This window comes from Chenopodium album, chromosome 2, assembly GCF_948465745.1.
Source record: "Chenopodium album chromosome 2, dcCheAlbu1.1, whole genome shotgun sequence".
Taxonomy (NCBI): Eukaryota; Viridiplantae; Streptophyta; class Magnoliopsida; order Caryophyllales; family Amaranthaceae; genus Chenopodium; species Chenopodium album.
Genome location: NC_137835.1, coordinates 6,765,293 through 6,778,619, shown reverse-complemented (window position 1 = coordinate 6,778,619; position 13,327 = coordinate 6,765,293). Strand labels below are relative to the sequence as shown.

Here is a 13,327-nt window from a genome sequence, read left to right as displayed (position 1 = left end):
ACGTCTCAATCCTCTTTACATTTTTTTTTCCTTTTTTATACTGTTTAATTTAACTCCACCTGAATTTTTTTTTTTTTTAAATTTTTAATTTTGTACTGATTAGTTAACTCAAACCTTGAGTTAACTTGCGTGGAGTAGCAGTTCACGTTGGTATTTTCCGTCTTACGCCTTTTCACGTAAGGAGGACCACATTAGTTGAAAAGCAGGTAAAAAATAATTGTTTATTCTCTTTTCACGGAATCCAAGGCAAGTTTATTACACTTTTGCCATGCGATAAACAATCCAAGTTTATCACCATATTAACTTGTATTTCCTCAACAAAAACTACTACTACCACTACTATATAATTGAAATCTGTTTTTGGTTCTATCAGTATCTGTCAATGGAAATAGAATAGAAACACCGGTTTATTTTTGTTGCCATTGTGTATGAATTCACTCCTCGATTACTCAAGTAGTATATCGAGCAAGAATTGATCTAGTAGTAAGAATTTAAATTCACAACTTAATTGGTGTTGAAAATTGCATGTAATCCTGTTGTTCTGCAACTTTTTTGTTAAATGGCCTGATTATATTGTTATAACTATTGGATGACATACAACTAAAAAAATGAAGTAATGTTTTCAAAATAAATAAATAAATAAATAAAGTAATATTATCAGCAAAAACGGTATCACTAGTATATTGCATGTGAGCCATATCATTTACAAAGCCTAATAAAAACTTCCATCTAAAAAATGGTTACATAGCCAAATAAACATAGAACAAGAAGTAATTTCTCGAGCAACATATATCTCCATCGTTTTTCACCTTCGCCCTGTGCATGTGTATGTGATGTCAAACTTCAAATCAAAGCTTAATTAGTGTACCAACTTAATCTAGCATGCATGTAACATATTCTGATCTTTTGTCTAGGATAATGGTCGCATATACTTTGTATTGGTTTAGAACGCGCAAATGTAAAGCTTTATGAATGTACTCGGTATTATTTTTTCAATTATATACAAGTACGGGAGTATATAAATAATAAAGATTTTTCTTGACCATCAAAACTCATACCGAAATGATTGTTCTTGTATTATTAAGCTTTTGTATGTAAAATGAGTGTATATATTGTATATAAATGTATAATGAATTATTATTACATATTTTCATTAAAGAAAGAAAAAAAAACGCCAAAAATTTCTTGGCAAACAATGAATTGTGTTCAAAAATATATTTTCTTTGTACCTATATTATACTTTTCATTCAATTGAAGAAATGTAATTCCTATATATATTGATCCAATTCTTACCACCTAACAAATAATATGAATGTGTTTTAGCTGGGTAGAAATAACTATACTTTTTGTTGTTGTTGTTGATGATGATGGTGATGATGTGGTTCGTCTGGCTCAAAAATCCGATCATGGCAACTATGATCACAAGGGTATGGACAGTCTATCATCTGAAGTCGTCTCCTGTCGTAAAACCAGTCTGCAACCGCCTTTGCTATTCTCTGCAAAGCATAATTGACATAAGACTAACTTCAGTCCCCTGTTTTGTAATTCTTCATTATGTTAGCAAATAACATTTGCATTAGAAAAAAATAAACCACTGAGTTTATACCGTTTTGTGCAAAGCAGGGGAGTCATGACTGAACCATGTTTCCTGCAATTCTGTCTGGCAGTGGGCGTAACACGAATTTATGAACAATCCTCTAGATGGTGACTTTCCCAGTTTACTAAGAGCAGTTAAGAACTCGGACCTAAAATCTGATGAAACAAGCAATAATGTCAAAAGAATGTACAGGTGTAATATATGATTCAATTTAAGGAAGAGCAATATTGTTGAGTTCTGTGAACCTTGCATGACAGTAAGCTGATTGGTTGAGCAATTCTTTATGTCAATCTTGCAGTCAGACCAGAAGCCTTGAGGATCAGCTACAACGGGTGCCAAAATGTTCTTTATCTGAACAAAATAGAGACACTTTGATCAGTCAAGGTCGGAATTTTTAACTATAAAAGTGAAACCAGATGATTCTATTTCTTAACTTCTAATTACCAAACGAGGTTATGATCATACTGCATGTTAACAGGTTAAAGTTTGCGACAATCAAAGAGGACAGGCAAGTACAAGAATGATATCACAACAGTTAAGACATTTTTTTTAGGCAGTTTTTTCTAATTTAGAGAAAGATACAAGTATCAACTAACCTGCCATCTATCATATGCTGCATTTAGTATAAAGAGTGGTGTCTTGATCTTTTTTGCCATGTATTGTGGGAAGAAGCACTGAAACACCAATTCCATGCATCAAAAAAGACTGAAGAAGAGAAGCAATCATGGCTTGAAGACTAGAGGTAACCAAAAACCTGAACTTACCAAATCAGGTCTTAAAGTCCTGGTGCAAGATGCAGGCAAAGTCCTTGCTGAACCCTGCTCAAATAAGTAGAGAGTCAGAACTCAGAAGAAAAGGCAGAAATAATGCACAGCTATTAACATTGAGAGGATCAATTCTTAAGAAAGTAGTAGTGTACATGTAATTTGACTATTTGATCAAAATATGAAGCGATATGTGATGCTCCGGAGACATCTTTTCTGTTACATCAAACATGGAGTGTGTCAGCGAAATCAACCAGTAGGCAGGACAAGAAAGGAAAAACAGTTTTTGTAAAGGCATTGTTTGCTTACACGTTGATAAAATAGCCAGCATCTGAGAGGCACTTTACCCTAGCATTCACAGGGAGATGAGCTCGAAAGCTATCACAATGTAAAATGGAAGTCAATCCACCAGCTGAACACCCAGAAAGAATAGCCTAATGCAGCAACTTTTTTCAGCAGTCACGACAAACACGTGTATGTAACGCAAAAGAAGCTAGGAAAACACTTAAGCTTAACCATACATAGAGACATACATTTTTAGCATTTTTCATTCCCTTCAGTAACAAATCCTCAATGACAGCATGCCAAATTCTAGCTCCGCGAAAGTGAAGCTTAGTAATCTACAACCAAAAGAAATTAGAAAGGGAATTCATCAACAAATTCATGTAGAAATGAAAGCATAAACCAAAGATATGTTAGGAAATAAATTTACAGAATTGACAGCTTCGACGTCTCCTGTAAATGAGGCACCATCACAGTATCGAATTTTAACTCTGTTCCAATTATAAAAATCTGAAAAATAAACAATTTTTGAGTAAGTTCAAGCTTTAAACAAAATTATGGACTATAATTCATTACACGAGAATTGGTGAAACCTGGATTAAACATTGGATTATTGCCCAAAATTCCAGAAAATGCAAGCTGCTTTTCCATTTTCCAGGATGAACCCAAGTGAGAGTACTTTCGTTCGAGGCATGTTGTGATATTGTTACACCAACCTCCTCCCTGAATAAGCAAATTCAAAGCTGATAAATCATGCAAACAAATCCATAATATAAAGACAAGGTGTTCCTGTTTTAACAAGACACATTTTACCTCAAAATTATACACTAAGCCTATAAAATCATAATATAACCTCATTAAATTGAGTTTTCTAGAGTTGAATTTATTAAAAATGTTACTAGGAAAACTCACTAATATATAGTAGGACTAACCTCAACATGAACCAACCAATTATTAACCCCAGATCCATGTCCTCTATCTAGGTGGTATGCAGGGGCACTACCATCTAAACAAACTGCATAACATTACATTTAACACATAAATTAGATTGTACAACCATAACAACAAGAAATAATAATAGCCACTTAATATTAATGCAGCATTTGAAGGGGTCATATATATAATTCTTATCCAAATTTAACAAATTATACTGCCTCCAATGAATATACTCAAATTATACTCGGAAAGTATGACAATTAATTCCGAACAAAGGGTGTGTCACGTAACACAACTTGTACCATGCTACTCACCAGCTCCTTTAGCCACTGCACTTCTGACTTTTGTAATTCCAACATATAAACTTTCTGTTTTCAGAAATACACCCATGAATATTAGAAGCTTCATCCATTGTTGGATTGTTCTGAAGGTCATTCTGCACATTAAAAATAGACATTGCCAGATTAATATAACTATAAAATAAAATAAATTTTTTTTCTTTTTTTTTTTTAAAAAAAGGCTACTCCCAGAAAAAGGGGATGTGACTTGCAACAGTAGAACTGACAAAATCAATATTTCACATAATCAATGTGGTATTGAAATTCCTTAATTTCCACACTGTCAGTAAATAACTTCATGACACATAACTTGAATACATAGTAACAAAATGACAGAGGTGATCATGGGTCAAGTCGAACTTTCTTAAAAAAAGCTCGTCGAGGGGCCAAGTGGTCAGCTAGGTTGGGCCAATCTCCGAACCAGAATTTTTACCCAAACCCGCTATAGTTGGGCTGATTCGGCCATGAGTCTACCAATAAAATAGCCTAAAAATGTACATAGCCCATTCCCATCGACAAAGTAAAGAAATTAAGAAGAAGACAAATCATGAAATCAAAACATTCATCACTGAATCCCAAAACAACCAACAAACCTATTTTAAAGAATTTGGTTGTTTTCACATTGTAGAAACAACTCAATATTCTTAACCAATTCTGTAATTTACCTAAACCCAATATCATCCAAAATCCAACATTATAAAACCCAGAAATTTCCCACAAAAATGCTAATAACAACAAAGGAAAGATTGAAACTTTATGGTAAAAGACAGAAGATATGGCAGTATATAGATGATTAGTATATAGTAATGATAAATATACCTTGAATGTCGTGAAAAAAACAGAGGAATAATAATAATTGTGATTACCAAATGGGTAAATACGATTGAAAAGGGTTAAGTATATATAATGAAGTTGGAAACGGCGGAAGCTTTGGCAATAAGCCAATTCCAATAGGAGAGAGAAAGAGAAAGGAGAAAGAGAAAGAGAGAGAAAGATCGTGTACCAAAATAAGAAAGAGACATTGGGTTAGAAATGGAATCAGTGCAACACTTTTTCTTTATTTTTCCTTTGTAAGGTTGAAACGTAAGACGATAACATGAGTATAGTTTGGGTTTGAATTTTGGTGCAAAAAGTGGTAAAACCCTATGTTGAGACATTTATTCCTTTTTCAATGGGAAGGGAATATTAGCCTCCGTCAAACAATTAAGTATAGATACATGATGTATGTGCCTAAGTAATGGATTTGCGCTTTTTTTTTCTACTTTATTTTACGGTTGTGATATAAGCCGCTCTTACCTTATTCATGTATATAAGTAATACTAATGACGTAATAGTACTTTAGTCTAATGATAAGAATTAATGGATCCATATATAGCTATTAGTGAAGATACATTATGTAGCTTTCGAAAGTAAGGAGTACAAAAACATTGTAGGAGTAATCCATAAATTTAAGGCATGAGATACAACATTTTATATAACATTTTTTTTTTTTTTTCGTATTTTGGATTAGAAGTAATAGAATAATTTCTTATATTTACAGCTAAATAAATGTGTTTATCTTGCCAAGGCAACAACACATATTAAACCGCGCGATAAGAACATTATATACTACATATTCAATTCGATTTACAAAATCAAATAAGATATCTCATTTTTTGGGATAAATTTTTAAGTCTAAACAAAGATTAAGATCCGTTAAAAAAAATTAAAAAAAAAAAATTAAGATAATAATTGACTTATCACTAAGATATTTTTGGTGTTTCCCACCATCAATTAAAGCTATAATTAGTGATTTTGTTAAACTCAAATAAAAACTATAATGTTTGGTTAAAACCCCACAATATAAGCAAGATAAACAACAATACAACAAGGTGGATCAAATAGTATTAGATAATCATCAATTTGTTAAATGGTGATTATGCCTTTTGACATTATAGCACCCAACAAAATTAACAAAACATGCATAGCATAGAAGCACCAATAAATGCGTGATATATGGGCATATTGGAAATCTGATATCTGCCAGTTGGTTCACCAAGTTTTATATGACCAACCTATGTTTTATGGGCCAACCCTTATGTGGGGTCCTTCTCATATCATATCTAAGTGGTGACATTTTAACTAAATCCTAACTAAATTAAGTCAGTTCAAGTTGCAGTTTCAACCACTGCATTTTAAGGCCAAAATCACTTGTAAATCATAAAGTACAATTAAATTTAATTGGAGTTTTATTGTAACACTAACTTCATTTGAAATTAGTCATCTCTAGCTATAGTCATTTGAGATAGGCAAGTTTAAATGAAGGTAATAACAAACTGTTACATTATTGGATATTTATCGTGTATGAGGAAGTACTACGCCTCAAGAAACATCAACAAGATACAAATTATGACTAGATACAGTGGTAAGATAAGTATAGGAGAAATAATAGAAAATAGTTACACCAAATGTAAACAACGATAACAACTTGATAAAGATAGCAGTAAGGTCCACAACGTCAATATTCTATACAAAAAAAAAAAAAAAAAAAAAAAAAAAAAAAAAAAAAAACCCCAACTAATCACTATTGCCTTTACTACTTGCTTTTCTTAATGTTCAACTTGATCAAATACATCTAATTACACACCACACCATTACAATCACTATCACCATCACTATTTACCTAGTGTCAATCATATGAGCATTATTCAAGCATTAATGCTGTAGATATGTAAGTAGTGAACTAATTGGATACTCAAGTTTGGGATACATCTACATCATATCTCCTTTCAAAGAACCATGTGCCTTGTTTTTATAGCATTAAACATCTTCAAGGAAAAAAAAAAAAAAGGACTTTTGATACAATTCTTTCCATTGAATTGCCTAATACAACTTGATGAAAGCACTATAAAGCTATTTTTGACACCTAATTATTATGGACTTTAGATTAGATTAGATATTTTTATTTAATACTTTTTTTTACAAATAAAATACCTTATTAACAAGTGTCTTTCTCAAAATTTCTTCAAAAAAGTGTCACACCATTCACAAATGATGTACTCTTAAAAATTTAAGAATTACCTCTACATTGATGAATCCAAATTCAACTTAAAAACTTGTACCACCTTTGTTCCTTTTAAATTCTTAACAATTTTTTATTATTTTATGATAAAGTCTGTTGTAATGCCAATCCTTTCACGAATTGAGTGAATTTGAGTATGAAATACAATTAAATCCATTTATTCATACTTGTATAATATAAATCCAAATAGATCAAATGTTTAGTGAGTGGTACATCTATGATGAATGATAATTAACTTAAGTATACAATTACAAGACAATTTCACGTATAATACAGCTTAGTTGCCTTACTTACCAAAAACTATGCATGATTGGCTTAATTAATTGATACATATATTGGACATGTTTATGCATACATGATTTTGATGAAATATGTCGTGTTTTGTATAACTTCTTGTTCCATGGAGTTGTATCCAAAAGAAGAGATAATTCCATATATAAGTTACTCGAATACACGGTTGTGACAAGTTTTGTCACAAGGGTAGGGGCAATCGATCTTCTGAAATGGTTTCCGATCATAGAACCAGTCACCCACTGCTTTTGCAATAGTCTGCAAGAATGTAACATAAATAAGGTTGTGAAAAATGTTACGGTGAACTATTGTATGAAGCATTATTAAATGAGAATTACGTACTCACTCTGTCCAAAATTAGTTGTCACATTATCCTAACTTCTAATATACCATGTATAATAGATTAATAGCTATGTTATGTCTATTTCTCCTTACCTTTTCTTATGCAAGAACAAAAAACCAATAAACCATCATTTTATTGAATTTTGTTTTACCATCCTTAATAATATAGGTGACTATTAGTTAGTTTTAGACTATGAGATTATATAGAAACAGGGGAGTCTGATCGAGTCTCATCATACCGTGCCATCTAACAAGGGAGAATCATTCCTTAGCCATGTCTCTTGGGTTCCTGATTGGCAATGGCTGTAGCAAGAGTTGATATACCACCCTCTAGAGGGTGAGTTGCCGAGGGATGATAACGCGGCTAGGAAGTTTTGCCTAAAGCCTGAAACATTGTACAAAGTTCAAGTTTATAATTGTGTCCATCTATAAAATAATCTGCAGTCCATCATAATTGAGTTTAATCTGCATGCTTATCTCTCTCTACATCTCTTGGTTTTTAATATTCGAGTTTGTTCCAATTTTTATCGAATATTTATATCTGAGTTACTTACCATGCATTGTTTGGAGCTGACTGTCTGAACACTTGAGTATATCAGCCTTACAGTCGCGCCATGTCCCATGACGATCAGCAACACCTGGTGCCAACGTATTCTTTATCTGCAGCAGTAAAATCATCATGAATTCAATGACTTTGGCTTCCTTTTTCACCTTATAATCTATGATAGTCTGAACTAAAGTCCCTTGTTCAAACTTATTTTGGTGTGAACTGAGCTTCACTAGCTCTTATATGTACTTATACAGTTATTCTTTATGAAACTTATATATTAAGACGTTCTTTCTAAGGCAATGCATATGAACGTTGTACTTGTTTTAGGTAGTTGCTACTTTCACCTATCTTCCTACATTAGAAATCCTTCGAAAACATGGTTTGGAGAAGTTATTATCATACAGATTTACAATTCCATAAATAGATCAATTCAGTCTTTTTCGTAACAAAGTGTATAGGATGCTTTTGATTTCTACTTTATAGCACATGTCCTTGTTCAATTATTAGCTCAGCATAAAAGTTTACAATTATAGTACATTTCAAAATGACTTTCAAACATGATCACATCAAATGGATTTTGTGCAACATTTACGATTTTATTTTGTCTCCCAAGTGTACCTTTCACAATTAGAATACAGATGAGGAGTATTAAAAAAATACGAAGTATATATGAGCAAACCTGCCATGAATCATAGGCTGCATTCAGTAAAAACAGCGGTGTTTGGATCCCCCTTGCAGCATACTCAGGGAAGAAGCACTGCACGCAAAATGGTTGATTCTTAAGTCCTTTTATCAGAAATACAAAAGCTAATACCTTGCTTAACCAAAATCAATTGTGCTTACGAGTTTAGGATCGAATTTAGAGGTGCAGGATGTAGGCAAGTTTTTCGCAGATCCCTAACATAAAAACAAACAATAAGATTATATCAAAAGGTTTAAGAAATTTTTTTACAAAATTCAAGATTAATCTGTTTAGCAAACTTAGGGATGGAGAGAATAATACATGTGTAGTGACAACATCAGCAAATACTTCTTGAATATGTGATGCTCCAGAGATATCCTTGCTGTAAAAAATGACCAATTTCAGTAGTCAGTTTTCAGAAAAAAAATTCAGAAAACAGATGTGAAATGGTTAAGGAGATTTCAAGAATCATACGCGTTAATGAAGAAACCGGCATCAGAGAAACATTTCACTTTGGCACCGGAAGGTAGCATAGCTCGGAAGTTATCACATTGCAGTATAGCACCTAGTCCACCAGCAGAGCACCCACCAAAAATTGCCTGCATTTACAAGATTTTTTAGTGTAAGTTTCTTGAAGTATTAGTAATTATAATGCAAAAAATGTCAAAATCAATGGAAAAATCATACATTTTTAGCATTCTTCATTCCTTTAGCTAATAACTCATCCAAAATTGCCCTCAAAAGTCTAGCTCCTCTGTAGTAAACTTTAGCCTTCTGCTCATATAACATCGAAAAAATTCAAATTAAATTGTTACAAAATACGAATTATACATCATAAGTAAGCCTGGACAATGATATAGTTGAAGTTTTAGAATTTACATACTGGATCAACAGCTTCAATATCTCCTGTGTAAGATGATCCATCACAGTACCGAATCTTAATTCGATTCCAATTATAGAAGTCTAGCAATCAAAACAACGCGTCTTAGAATAATTATTAAGTTATTAACCATAATAGAAGCAGTGTCAAGAAAATTATACAACAATCTATATGAATGTTAATAGGAATTGAACATATAGTACCAGGGCTGTACTTTGCCTGATTGCTTAGTATCCCGGAGAAAGTATATTGTTTTGTCATTAACTTAGACGAGCCTAGACGAGTTTTGGTACGCTCTAGGCAAGTCGTTGCATTGTTGCACCATGCTCCTCCCTAGCCAAACCAAGAGAAATTACATATACTACACCAAACATCTTATTACATACATTGTGTCATGTATTATAGCACATTGTTACAATTAAAATGAATTAGTGGCCTTGTTGTAGCTAATGGTATAAGACATTAAGGTTGCGTGCATCTAAACCTTCAAAATCATGATTTTGCACAAGTAATTATTCTTTTAATCTGTCTCATCATCATCCTGTTGTGCTCCATAGCACGATTCTAGTACATCTTACTAGTAGTAATTCAAAGGTCTTGTAGTAACAAGGTTGCGTGCATCTAAACCTCTAGAACACTATGCATGTTGAAATAGTGATATTGTATATAAAATGGTTTTTTTTTTTTTTTTTTTCCCTTTTTTATATATGTAAATAGATAATTACCATATAAATTAATAAAAGGGTACATACCTCCATATGAATCAACCAGTTATCAACACCAGCTCCAAATCCCTTGTCAAAATGGTAAGCTGGTGGACTCCCATCCAAGCAAACTGCATAAAGTTACAACTTTCTCATATATTTTGCTTTATGTTAAAAAAAAAAAAAAAAAAAAAAAAAAAAAACCTTTTGTATAACAATAACACCACCTTACAATGTCACCCTCGCGGGCTCTTACTTTCCTCTTAGTATCGAGAGGAAAGATTTTGAAAAAAAGAGCCAATGCTAAATCCCTTAGCCAATCGTCTTAAAGTGACACACATCGGCAATATTACTATAGCAGTAAGTCGGTAACTACGACTTTACTAGTTTAGTAAAGCTAGAACAAAAGACAGTAAATTCACTTATGACTTACCACCTCCTTTAGTAACAGCATCTTGAACAAAAGTTATTGGAACTTGAAAACCATTCACTCCCAACAACATTAGAACACAAACTAGAAACTGAAACCATATTGAATAACACATCCTGTTTCACAACAAAAACACAAAACTTGTTAATATTTACAATCAAAATTTAAACCAAAATGAAATCTATACAGAATCAATTTCAAAGGAAATTTAAGCTTTACTAATATTATAAAAATAAATTTTTGAGAAGAAAATTACTAAATTAGCTAAAATACTTAGTCTAAAATTAAGGTAGAAAAAGTACCTGAAATGAGGTTTGCTTAATGAAGCCATTGGAGCTTAAAGGAACTTGTAGTGCTCACTATAAAAGGAAGTTGCCTAGAATAATAATACAAAAAAAGAAAATAGAGAAGTTCTTTTCTTTGCATAAAGTTAAAGTAGCTAATAGCTATTGGTTTTTAGCTGAGAAGACAAGAATCAAAGATGTAAAATTACATAATCTGTTTTATAGGAAAAAGTCAAATATTTATTAGCTTTTTTCTGACTTAGAAGTGTGTTAAAAATAAATAAAATGTTACTTATATATACAGTGTTTTCAAATTGGTTTTTATACTGTATTGGTTGACATTTGTTTGCATTTACTTCATTGGGATATTTAAGAAGGATGTATTGGCTATATCTCTTTGTAGGGCTAACTATTACTTAAACTATGATTAGTGATTACCCTGTTATTTTGAAAAAAGGTGTACAAAATATAGAAATCAACTTTTTACGAATGTTGGTTAAAAAGTCTATAAATTTTATGACTTTGTTATATTCACTTGATTTTACTTATGTACATAAACGAACTCTCATGATTGTTATATGTCAAACTTAATTTTACCGTTTAAAACTAATAACAATTAATGGATCAAATCAAATTATATTTTACTGATATGTATAGAAGCCTAAAGCTCCCTCTCTATTTCTCTAATCTAACTCTACACCTCACTTAATTAGGCTTGCTAGAACATTAATTGCTTACTTAAAACTTAGATACACATGCTTCATATGTCTTAAATCTAGTAGTACTAATTTAATGTGACTTATCATGAATAAACTGACAAAGTATCAATGGTTTATTGTGGTCCTTTTTTTTTCTTTTGAAATTGTTTGATCTAAAAAGTTAGGCATTTTTAGCAATTAGGCATTCCATGCGTAATAGTTCTACTGTGCCTAATTGTTAACTAAATTTGTAACACATTTTAAACTTTAAAAAGATCTAATTTATTTGTGAAAAAAAAAAAAGTATTACTATAATTATATGTTCTAAGGATTTGTTTGATTATCAATTTTGGTCGTGAGCGTGTGTACATAAAAGAGAGATTAAACCTTAAACTAAGGTTGAATAATCACGGATGAAAAATAAAAGCTTTAAGTAAAGCATCCAATCTAACAAAGTGTATGTGCTACTACTAGAAACAAATCATCTCCACTTTTATTCAATTTTGGTTGTTGAAATCTCTTTCTCTACGTACATGGCAATTTTGACAAAGATAGCTAAGAAAACAACCACATAGGTGGACATTGTATTGGATCACTTTTGTCTATTTTCCAATTTGCTGTCAACCTTTATTAGGGACTCACTCATAGGCTCATAGCGATTACGGAGTAGCTCTTTATTTAATTTTCTAAATTACAACATCAAATATATTATAATATCAACACGGATAGAAAGATGTTACTCCGTAATAATTATGCTAATGACATTTGACATATATATAACTCAAATTAATGCAAGTATTGAAAAAAAAACTAGTGTCGAAGTATATATGACAAACCAGCACAATCACATGTAACTATGTAAGAAAATCACTTGCGTGGTTTTCTAACATTCAATCAAAATTATATCCATGGACATATTAGGTTCAATGAGATTGATCATTTTCTAGAGTCGTTAGAGGCTCGCCATAATAAATAATGTCTTTAAACTCATTTTGACCAAACACATTAAAAATATTCTCCATAACTATGCCCCCATCTCTCAATTATAGAGTAAGAACCCTATTCTGAAAGCAAATACTCCTGTTTTTCCGTCATATATTCTTAACCGTTGATCTATAGAACCAACCGAGTAGTTTCGGATAAGCAAACATGAGAGGCTCCATTGGACATGAATGAAGAAAAACAGGGGCAGAAGGTGGGATGGATTTTAGGCACATGGCATGAAGTAATGATAGTATGTGACATTGTTTAACGCGTTAGTACCGACACTCTGCAAAACATAATATCAGCGCAAATCTACGCCGCCTTAGACTTGACCCTTGTTCTGTTCATTTCCAACTTAGTTGTACATCAATTTTATTCATGCTGCATTTATTTTGTCAACCACTAATCCTTGTTCTCTGTCATTTTTTTTTTTTTTTTGGAGAGTACAGTGAATCAAATTATTATTAACACACTAGAGCTGATCAAGAATCAAGAGTGATCTGG

General features: G+C 32.0%; 2 protein-coding genes across 5 annotated transcripts; both read right to left on the bottom strand.

Moving 5' to 3' along the window:
- Positions 1-625: 625 nt before the first annotated feature.
- LOC145581343 (pectin acetylesterase 8-like) lies at positions 626-4,888 on the bottom strand. Of its 4 annotated transcripts, none has more exons than XM_081638373.1 (14): positions 4,784-4,888; positions 3,894-4,015; positions 3,576-3,658; positions 3,237-3,366; positions 3,074-3,153; positions 2,895-2,981; positions 2,671-2,795; positions 2,517-2,577; positions 2,362-2,415; positions 2,194-2,271; positions 1,843-1,948; positions 1,607-1,752; positions 1,344-1,496; positions 626-816 (listed from the first exon to the last, which is right to left on the bottom strand). In XM_081638373.1, the coding sequence occupies exons 2-14, from the start codon at positions 4,012-4,014 to the stop codon at positions 730-732; spliced, it is 1,311 nt and encodes a 436-aa protein (XP_081494499.1). In that variant the 5' UTR covers position 4,015; positions 4,784-4,888; the 3' UTR covers positions 626-729. The 4 variants fall into 4 exon arrangements, with proteins under 4 accessions (XP_081494499.1, XP_081494494.1, XP_081494491.1 ...); XM_081638368.1 differs by having other exon boundaries at positions 4,737-4,877; XM_081638365.1 differs by lacking the exon at positions 4,784-4,888 and having other exon boundaries at positions 3,894-4,063.
- A 2,227-nt stretch (positions 4,889-7,115) lies between these two features.
- Positions 7,116-11,396, bottom strand: LOC145594692 (pectin acetylesterase 8-like). Its single transcript, XM_081651030.1, has 13 exons — positions 11,160-11,396; positions 10,861-10,973; positions 10,476-10,558; positions 9,927-10,056; positions 9,727-9,806; positions 9,531-9,617; positions 9,318-9,442; positions 9,165-9,225; positions 9,005-9,058; positions 8,841-8,918; positions 8,166-8,271; positions 7,851-7,996; positions 7,116-7,527 (listed from the first exon to the last, which is right to left on the bottom strand). Exons 1-13 carry the CDS (start codon positions 11,186-11,188, stop codon positions 7,420-7,422), a joined length of 1,200 nt encoding a protein of 399 aa, XP_081507156.1. The 5' UTR covers positions 11,189-11,396; the 3' UTR covers positions 7,116-7,419.
- Between the last annotated feature and the right edge of the window lie 1,931 nt (positions 11,397-13,327).